Raw genomic sequence first — 11,391 nt, forward strand, 5'->3', positions numbered from 1 at the left:
TGTTACAATATGTCATTCCTCTTTATTGACAAACTGTATTCCATTGTATTCATAGTACTTTTGAAAAACAACTATTTCATGTAATTCAAAATCAAGAGAAATATAGTTATATATCACATTACAGTAGTGTTGCAATTATAATCTTTCATTTTTAAAATCATTCATGTCAACAGTCAAACACGTACAGATATCTCAATATGAGTATTTATTTATTAAATATGGTTCTACAATTATAGTAATATGCAAATTAGAAAATAACCACAAACATGATTCTAAATAGAACTCTTATTTAGATCAGATTACAGACTGAAAAGGGGAAATATTTATGCAAGCAAAATTAGGATTAATTAAAAGCCTAAATAAAGTAATGCCAATGGATGGATGATGACTATTAATGTCCTAATCAGTTTAAACTGAGGAATGCATACCTCATATTTTTCTTACCACTTGTGAATGAGAATGAAGAAGAGAAGTAATTGCAAAACTAAAAATCTTAACTGCAATTGCTTTGTTTTTCTCATTTATCCAAAGAGTATGTCATACTATATGTTCTATATACCCAATTCCAACACTATCATGCTTTGATTATATTAGTTGAGATATTAAAAATATTTTATATATTCTGATAAGCTTTATATGGAAATATTTGTGGGCAGGATATCATTTGCCTATCATTCTGAGATATGAGGGAAAATTAGGTTATGAATACATGGCAAGCAAATAAACATGGATTAGTATTCATTAGGATTTAAGAACAGGGTGTGTAGCAGATTCAGTATTGGGACCCAACCAAGGATGTATGTAGGGGATACCTCTATGTAAGGAGAATGTAGGATTCTTGTTTGAGACCCTAAGCCAGTTCGGAACAAAAGTGCACAAGGGCGCCAAAGCAGAACAGTGTGATAGGAACAAGTAAGGCACACATTTAGAAAACAAAACATAGAGATATCAATCAAGAAATAGGGATTCTACAGAAGCCAAAGGAAAGACGCACTTGCAAAAGCACTCTGCTCTATGGGAATGAAGAGAAGCGACAAAAAATAAATAAATCTAATAAATCTAAATAAATCTAAACATTAGAGACAGTGCAACACAGCTAACTAAGATAACAACACATCTGACAATTTAATAATGGTTATGTTTTGTTTTAATCAGGAAATCTCGACTACTCTTCAAGCAAAGTAGCCCAGAGTCCTAGAGGAGCACAATTATATAAAAGCACATGGTTAAGTGGGAATGAGAGTGTAGTTATGAGAATGATGCCTTAGGGAGGGATCAAGAAATGGAGGGTAGAAGGGTCAATGCAAAACAGGAGACACTTACAGGACATGCATTTTCTTCAGGTAGGTAAGTGTTGGACATGGTAAATGTATTTATCTGGAGAAGAGCTATGGAGAAGATGAAAGGTGGTTATAACAGATAATAGTTTGTTATTCTGCAGACAGAGGGGAGATGGAGAGGGAGAACAGCACAGTGGTATCTGAATTCATCCTCCTTGGTCTAACCCAGTCTCAACATGCTCAACTCCTAGTCTTCATGCTAGTTTTAGTTTTCTACTTCATCATCCTCCCTGAAAATTTCCTCATCATCCTCACCATCAGATCAGACCCTGGCCTCACAGCCCCCCTCTACTTCTTTCTGGGAAATCTGGCTTTCCTGGATGCATCCTATTCCTTCATTGTGGCTCCCAGGATGCTGGTGGACTTCCTCTCTGAGAAGAAAATAATCTCCTACAGAGGCTGCATCACTCAGCTCTTTTTCTTGCACTTCCTGGGGGCAGGGGAGATGTTCCTTCTTGTTGTGATGGCCTTCGACTGCTATGTCACCATCTGTCATCCTTTGCACTATTCCACTGTCATGAACCCTAGAGTCTGCTATGCCTTGCTCTTGGCTCTGTGGCTTGGGGGCTTTACTCATTCCATTGTACAAGCAGCCCTTATTCTCCGCTTGCCCTTCTGTGGCCCCAACCAGCTGGGTAACTTCTGTGATGTGCCACAGGTCATCAAGCTGGCCTGCACAGACACTTTTGTGGTGGAGCTCCTAATGGTCTCCAACAGTGGCCTGCTCACCCTGCTCTGCTTCCTGGGACTTCTGGCCTCCTATGCGGTCATCCTCTGCCGTGTGAAGGGATATTCCTCTGAAGGGAAGAATAAGGCTCTTTCTACATGTACCAGACACATTATCACTGTGTTTCTGATGTTTGGACCTGCCATCTTCATCTACACTCGCCCATTCAGAGCCTTCCCAGCTGACAAAGTGGTTTCTCTCTTTCACACAGTCATCTTTCCTTTGATGAACCCTGTGATTTATACCCTTCGCAATCAGGAAGCGAAAGCTTCCATGAAGAAGTTACTGAGTCGTCACATGGTTTGCTGAACAAAATAGAAGATGAGACAAGCAACAAAGGAGAAAATCCAGTTGGAATTGATTAAATCACTTCCTCAATAATGCACTGAATCAGTCAGTCATTTTAGCAAATACTACATTTATTAAGTACTTTCAATTTTCAGGCACTATTCTAGCTACGTGAATAAGGCAGGTAAGATTCCAGGTCTCTTGGGGTTATTTTCAGGTAGATAAACACAGATTAAACTATTAAATTGAAAACAACCCATAAGATCCAAAAGAGATAGTGCTCTGAAGCAAATAAAAACTAATGTTATGATAGAGTTTGACTGGGAGATGGTAGTTACTTTACTTTTGGTTGTTAAGCAAGGTCTTTTAGAGTGGTGGTTAGCTGATAACCAGACAATCTGAAAGAAACACCCATGGAATTACATGGGGACAAAAAATTCTAGAAAGAGAGGATGACCAGTGCAAGGGTACAAAGATCTTACAAATTGGTACATTTCAAGACCAAAAAAGGAATGTAGTAGCTTGTCAAATATGTTGATATATGTAAATAAGTATGTACTAATACTGACTGTACAAAAAATAGTATGATGTCTTGTTGGGTTTGTGTGTGTGTGTGTGTGTGTATATATATATATATATATATATATATATATATATATATATATATATATGGAGATAGTCCTGTAAAATGAATGACATGTAATAGGATTATTATCAATATGATTGGACTAAAATTTGCTTTCCTGTCAGATGTTTTATATTTATATTTTTTCACATTTTCTGCTTCGTTTTGGCTTAATTGGAAAAGGCAAGGAAACATTCTTTCATAGGGTCTCCAGAAAAGAATGCAACTCTGCCAACACTCTGAGTGTAGCCCAGTGAGACTTGGACCAGACTTCTGACTTAAAGAGTTGTAAGATAATAAATTTTTGCTATTTTAAGTCACTAAGTTTGTGGTAATTTGTTACAGTGAATGAGTAAATTGAAACAACACAATCTGGTTTAATAGGAACATATTAAAGTAATTTTTCTTTCACTACCCTTTTACTTTTCATCTATATAGGTCTTTATTATTAATGGTAGTTTCTTGTATGCAACATATATCTATCCAATACAATAATCTCTGCCTTTAAATAGGTTATTAGTTCATTTATATATATCATAAAAGACCCATTTCAGTTAAAATTGACAATGCTTTTATTTTATATTTGTTTCATCTGTTTTCAGTTTTTTTATGTATTTTCTTGGATACTTGAGTGTCATTTATGTTTTCTTTCTTTCTACTTATTGTTTAGCTAAATTTTTTCATATTAATAATCTTGACTTCTTAGCTATCTTTTTTGTGAGGTTTTTAGTGTTTATTTTATGGTTACAAATACATACTGAACATTTTACTGTATCACAGTCTAAGATCAATATTATATCTTTCCAGGTATCATATATGAAAGTTTAACTGTATACTTCCACTCACCTTCTCTTGGTCCTGGTGTTTGTGTTGTTTTATATTAACGTCTACTATTACCCATTGAGATAATATATTCAACAATGTATTGTTATTATCTTTGCTGTGTATGGTCTTTTACCTTTTAAAGAGATGTATATAATAAAAATTATTTTTATTCTCATATTTTATTTTGTATAGTGCTATTGCTATGTCTTCATGTTCACTAATCTTTTTTTCTTCAGTGTCATCTCTGTAAGTATAACCATCCAATGCATTTTTTTCACCTCAGAAATAGGAGAGTTCAACTCCACATTTCAATTTGGATTAAAAAAAAAATCTTCTATGATCCTACTTAATCATTGTATAGTAGCAGTGCTACCTCTTCGGGTGATAAGGTAAATTATCCTTTACAAGATGGTAACACCTTTCCTTGGCTTTACGTCTCTGGGAAAGAAAATTGAAAAGTGATTGAGCTTGAGGTTAATAGAAATTTTACTGCATCACTGCTGAAAACATCCCAGAACTTCTGGAACTAGGGAACCTGAAGTTGTGGAAAAAGAAAACATAAATTCTACACTTGTTTTATGGGTAATGAAGAATGGGGACTATCCTAAAAAGCCTGCAGATTCTTCTTTTTTTAAAAGATTTTATTTATTTATTCGACAGAGATAGAGACAGCCAGCAAGAGAGGGAACACAAGCAGGGGGAGTGGGAGAGAAAGAAGCAGGCTCATAGTGGAAGAGCCTGATGTGGGGCTCGATCCCATAACGCCGGGATCACGCCCTGAGCCGAAGGCAGACGCTTAACCGCTGTGCCACCCAGGTGCCCCTCTGCAGATTCTTCTTATTGGGAACAAATTACATATAATGTCATTAAATAAGAGTGTATGCTACACCCTAGGGGATGCCATCCCAAGATAGAAGGATACAATTTTAAAATTGTGATGCTCTCTAGTCAGTCTTAATATAAAAGAACACAAACATGAAGAACAGCTCCATCTCAATAATCAGTTGAAGTTCTATGGTCACATGATCCATTCCTACATAGGCATAGCAGAATACCAGGAGCTGATTTCAAACTCATGTATAGTTCTCTCCTGCACATGGCATGGCCATGCTACATAATCTTATGAAACTACACTATGATTCTCCTATTAGGATATGGAAAACCTTATAAATGGTTTCCCAGCATAGGTAGCTTTAATATTGTAGAATTTGCCTGGACATATGGCCCTAGTGGTAAGGCTACTTTCACTCTGTACTAAATCTGCTAAGATGCTTTCCTGAGCTAAGTTCACAAAAACTAGAACCTTCATTTTAATCAATAAATAAGTAATATATACATGTTGGAATATACTGCTTCTAGAACTTGGACAGGACTACCAGACATTATGCTTTCTTCTTAGTGGTATAATAATTGGGGTACAAGATGCAATACTTTAACATTTAAGTTGATGTCTCAGCATACTTGCCCTATATAAACTCCACCAAACTTCACAAATATGGCAGGACCCTGCTATCTTCAATGAATGAGGTTTTTGTCCTCACAATTTATCCTTCACAGTGACTTAATCTGGGAAGAGAAAATGTTGTTTTCCTTATGCCCTATCTTAGGAATATTGAAAACTTCACTTAACTTCCCTGTAAATAACTATATATCACATGTCCTTGACTAAAATTGTTGGTCTGCTAGTAATCAACCATGATTACAGTGTTATAGTTAAATTAGATAGAAGTTTATTTTCTAGTGTAAAACAAGTAGTATCTTGGTCCAATGTTGGTATAGTAGTACCACGGTATCTACAGACACTCCCAAACCTCCTGTGTGTGCTCTTTTTTAATAATTTGTCACAAATTATCTGTAAAAATCCCACACACCACGCTTGTATTCCAGAAAAACTGAATAGTAAAAGGATGTGTGCCATTATAGGTCCATTTTCTTTCCAATACATTCTTTTCATTTCTACAAATTTGTTTTGTATTATAGGCAGCCCTAATCCACGAAGACTGCATTTCCAGGACTCTAAGTCACTTGACTTCCAGATGGTTACAAATGAGCATCACTGTTAGATTAACATACAGTGGGAGGAAAGGACAACAAAGAACACACACACACACACACACACACACACACACACACACACACACACACTCAAACTGGCCCCAACATCTGCAGTACTTCTGTGGCTCACTCTGGAACTCAGAAACACTTCCCTGGCTCTAGCTCTCCTAGTAAAATGTGCCACAACACTTCCATCTTTTGTATATAAGCTGTTATAACCAAAATAATGGTCTCCCAAGGAAGTCCACACCCTAATCAAGGAACTTGTGAATATGTTACCTTACATGGCAAAAAGAACTTTGCAGATATGACTATTTATAAACCTTCAGGTGGGGAGATTATCCTGGATAATCTGGGTGGACTCAGTCTAATACATGAGTATTTAAAAGCATTGAACCTTTCATGGATCCAGAGAAAGAAAAAAAAAAAAGCCAGGAAGGATGAGACTTGAGGAGGCTTTAATGTACTGTTTCTGGCTTTGAAGAGGAAGAAGACATGACAAAGGAATATAGGTAATGCCTAAACAGTGAGAATAACCCCAGACTAAAAATCAGCAAGAAAATGAGATGTTATTCTACAACCACTTGGAACTAAAGTTGGTCCACAGCCAGCATGAGTCTGAGCAGTGTCTCCCTCAAAGCCTCCAGAAAGGAATGCTATCATGCCAACTTTATTATATCTCAGTGAGACCAATGTTGGATTTTGGACCCACAGTCTTATGAGATAATAAATGTAGTTGGATGAGGCCTCAATGTTTATGGAAGTTTTTCAAGGGAGAGGAATGAAATGAATACATGATCACACCTTTGGGCTATGGTACGACTGCATCTTCTTTTGCCCTTGCAGCTTAGATTTGGTGGTAGCTTCCAGCATCAGCTCGTCTTTGGTTTCCCTGAACATTTCCTGTTAGCAACTCAGATATTTTGTCACTTGAGTAATTACTTAACATCCTTCTGTTTGTACAATATTTAACTGATAGCATTAAACTTTAAGCATTTACAGTACTTAATATTAGTACAAAAACTCACTCTTTTCCAATTAGACCTGAGAAAATATGGAGTTGGGGAAAGACAAAGGGCATAGCTCTCCCAGGAGTCAGCCCCTATAAAGAATTTTCACCAAGTAGCTGCCTAATAATACTGTTTACTTTCATGTTATTGGCCACTTTTACTTGTAAGGAGGGCTGCGCAATGTCATTTAATGAATTCAGGTGTCTGTTACTAATGAAGAATGGGAGAAGGCTACTCAGCAGTCTCTGGCACATGGTCTGGACTCATTGCTAAACTGGTGAGGAAAATAAAGAACTGTGGTTGGCTCAGGGTAGTGAGAAGCAGCTTTGTGCATGGGGCTGGAAACTCCATGGAAGTGCACAGACACCTGATCCCAAGAAAATGAGCTTTCTTTTTCAAGAAAGAAGGAAGGGTCATGGTTGGGAAACTAACAAGTTCTGCCATAGCCAGTTATCATCACTGTTATTCAACATTGCTCTAAAATTCTAATTAATGCAATAAGGTACAAGAAAGGCATTAAAAATATGTTATTAATGTTTGTAGATTATTTTACAAGTAACCTGAAATAAAGAAGACAATGAACTGGGGAAAATTATAAATGAGATTTCCACAATACCATTTACCACTTAAATATGTAAAAAATGAAAACTAGAGCGATAAAATCAATTATGATAAAGGAAAAGATCACATTAAGTAAAGCATCAAAGTAGGAAATAGGCAAAATTACTTATAACAAAAATGTGTTACAAAAAAAGTGTTGATAATGAAGATGAGAAAATTTTACTGTGTCATAAGTAGGCAGATATTAAGAGGGACATAACATTCTTTTGGATCAAAGACTCAATTTCGTAATTCTGTTCATTTTTCTACCTTTCTTATAAGTTTAATGTTGTGATATCAAAATATCAGTGGAGCTTGTTTTAACATTAGAAAATAAATCTAATTTAGAATAAAAACATATGAAACTACCCAATAAAACTGTGAATGAATAAAGCGGTGGGAGCAAACTTGCCCTTCCATACATGAAATACACTGTAAACATAATGAGTAGTAAAATACGTAGCACCTCCTCAAAAACTATCAGGGGGGAAAAAAAGTAAATGAGCACACCTGAAGAAGAGCCTGATCTATTAGCAAATTTAAAAGGTTATGAAGAAAGCATAACAAATTCTTAGTGAAATGAATTATTATTTAATTGCAAAGATGAAAAATTATCTCACATTATTTATCAATAAATTCTAGACAGATTAGAGTTTAAATGTGAAAATTTCAGCCTTAATAAAATTTAGAATTAAAATAATCTAGAATATATTTTCCTAAATATCATATTTATCAATGTCTACTATAGAAAACAAACTACAACAAAAGAATGAACATCATACAAAATTCTCATAATTCAACTCTAGTCCTATCTCTCCACTGCTCATCTGAGTATTGAAAATTGTCTTTAAAGTATTATCAATTTTACGGATGAAAAATGGTGTCTCATTTCTGTAATGTCAAAAGTGTATTTTAACATCCCAATTACTTTTTTACTAGTAGTCTCTGAGGAATCTAAAACAATCAAATGAGTTTCTCCTTTGTGCCTTTTACCAAGGGATACATTGATATACTGCTGTCTTTTGAAGTTCAGAGCAGAAAATAAAATCACTGGATGAGAAAGATTAAGCGTCCATTTCATACTGATGTTACTTCTGAAGTCCAACTGCAAACTGGTAGGTTACATAATCTTGACCTGTTACTCTACTGTACATACCACATCTATCTCATTATTTTCATTAATAACCTTAAATGTGTCCATAAGTGATAAGTACAAATGCCAAAAAGATAACTGAAGGGAGGGCTGAAAGGGGAAAATTAAACTAGAATATACCTGATTTTGTTAGAAATGGAAAAAATACAAGATTCAGAAACACTATACCAATGATTACAGGAAATTAAGATAATAGTCCCAGCAATCCAGGCCAACTAAATTGTGCTTAGAGAAAAGAAATCTAGAAATCAAATTGTTTGGCTATCCTTATCAGATTAAATGATAATATTCTTTGAATTATATGTAGCAGAAAGATTGAGAAAGTTCCTTTATTGTTTTTATAAATGCAATTATCTTAAAAGAGAGATAAATGATAGAAATGCAAGGATAGGGGCACCTGGGTGGCACAGCGGTTAAGCGTCTGCCTTCGGCTCAGGGCATGATCCCGGCATTATAGGATCGAGCCCCACATCAGGCTCCTCCGCTGTGAGCCTGCTTCTTCCTCTCCCACTCCCCCTGCTTGTGTTCCCTCTCTGGCTGGCTGTCTCTATCTCTGTCGAATAAATAAATAAAATCTTTAAAAAAAAAAAAAAGAAATGCAAGGATAAAGTGCTTGATTCATGACTTTGAAAATCATAGAATATCACCACTCATAAAATATTGATGCTATCATAATACTTGTTAGAAATTATTAGAAAAACGTATGAGAAAATTCAACTTTCCTATGGCAACAGTCTGAAAATGGGCAAGTAAACACTTTTAAGCTGAAAAAAAATTTAGAGGAAGCATCTTATCTAGGACTCTATCTCTGCCAGATCCATGTGCACCTGCAAATGTATTTACTTCATACGTCAGACAAATACAAAAGGTCCAGGAGCCATAGCTTAGGTAAGATCATTATCTTATAGCAAGGGTATGAAGCACAAAAAAGAAATACACATTCACATCTGTGAATGAGAACTAACAAAGATTTCCATTTCCAGTTCTATTACCTTGTGAAAGAAGGAAGTTTTTATGCTACTCTGAATGATGGTGTCAAACATAATGGGAGATTATGGGCCATTTACAATAACTGTGTGTCTTAGTGATAGTAACTGTATAATATATATATATATATATATATATATATATATATATATATATATATATATATGAGAATATGACTAAATGCTTATTATGGTTTCCTAAACATACTATATTTTTTTCAAATTTGAACTGTGTAACTAAAAGTTTAAAATGCACCCCAAAACCATATATATTCTATTTTCTTTTCTGACAATCTGCACTACGTCTGGGTCTAGGCTCTCAAAGTAGCAAGGAAAGGACTGGAGATGAACAACAAGCCTGGAATAAAACTTGAAAAATAGAGCTAAAATCAAGAAAATTAGGAAGGGCTTAAACAAGTGAATTTATATAAATTGAGCACTGACCTATTCCCTTTAAATGTGTGCATTTTTTAATAGTTCATTTCGCTTAGCAGAATTCACCTTAGGCAGTAACATAATATCTGTGACTTTTTCCCATCCTTGACGATGTTAAAGGTTAAAAGAATTTTCAGGAAAATAATTGCGAGGGTGGATAGGTCCAAGGAGGCTAAGTAACCAAAGATGGTACTCTCTTCAAACAATACATCATATTTAAAAATTTTTAAAGTCATGTTTACAAAGGTAAATGATTCACCTTACTCGTTACCCCTCACTGATGGAGGAAAGTGGAACAAGACTACAATGGTAAACTTCACTAGTCTTAATAATAGTGATTTAGGTGTTTGTATATACTCATATATATGAAAAAATGCAACTTAAAACAAATATCAGATAAAAATGGTTATTTGATCCAATTTTGCAACAATGGATAAGAACGCACAGATGGGATGCACTTGATGTCTGAGCAAATGAACTGAAGGGACATGTAGATGAACATCAGTAGTTTTGAGAGTCAATGTGGGTCATTCAATTCTAAAAACCTTAATCTTTCCTCATTAAAGCCTAAAGTAATAGGCTTTAATCTCAGTTAATAATATAACTGTCTCCATATTCAACCTTCTAACCACAATATGCTCATGGTTTGTAATCAGTTCTTTTTAAGATGCATAATGTAGATTTTGTGATTTCAGCACTATTTAATGTGGCAAACTTTTTAAAAGATTTTATTTGTTTGAGAGACAGAGGATGAGCACAGGGGGAGGGAGAGGGAGAAAGAATTTGAAGATGACTCCATTGGCTCAGTGCAAGCCTCCAAGGGGCTCAATCCCACCATTCATGAGATCATGACCTGAGCTGAAACCAAGAGCTGGATGCTTAACTGATGGAGCCACCCAGGTGCCCCTAATATGGGAAACTTTTTAGTGCATACTGAGAATGTCACAAAAATGTGTTAGTAAATGCACTTCCTGAAAAAGATAAAAATCTATTTTGTGGATGCCTTTGAAAACTCTTTTCTATCATTCTAATAAGCTGTGTTCACATACAGTCTGATCTGCAGCTGAACAAGAAGGGAGAGGTTTTCTCAAATGTCCAACTGACCTTGCCCCTACTAATCAACACGCACATTTCATTTAGTTGGCTCCATTCCCTCCACACTTTCTACTGTCATGTGGTCTTGTGAAATATCTCCTGCAAAATACAGGAGATATTACCAAAAGGACTGTTTGCCTGCATATGAGACAGGATGTAAGTAAAGATCAGGTTTATTGACTTGTCAGTCCCTATGACATCCTGTGTGTTTTTCCCTCTTCTAGGCAACCTCTGATGAACTCATACAAAAGG

General features: G+C 35.5%; 1 protein-coding gene across 1 annotated transcript; it reads left to right on the forward strand.

Moving 5' to 3' along the window:
• The first annotated feature begins 1,452 nt into the window (after positions 1 to 1,452).
• LOC148109505 (olfactory receptor 4N5-like) lies at positions 1,453 to 2,376 on the forward strand. Its single transcript, XM_087864422.1, has one exon. It carries the CDS (start codon positions 1,453 to 1,455, stop codon positions 2,374 to 2,376), a length of 924 nt encoding a protein of 307 aa, XP_087720548.1.
• Positions 2,377 to 11,391: the final 9,015 nt, after the last annotated feature.

The sequence above is a fragment of the Ursus americanus genome, chromosome 9, assembly GCF_024610735.1.
Source record: "Ursus americanus isolate L20-20 chromosome 9, mUrsAme1.1.p, whole genome shotgun sequence".
NCBI classification, from domain to species: domain Eukaryota; kingdom Metazoa; phylum Chordata; class Mammalia; order Carnivora; family Ursidae; genus Ursus; species Ursus americanus.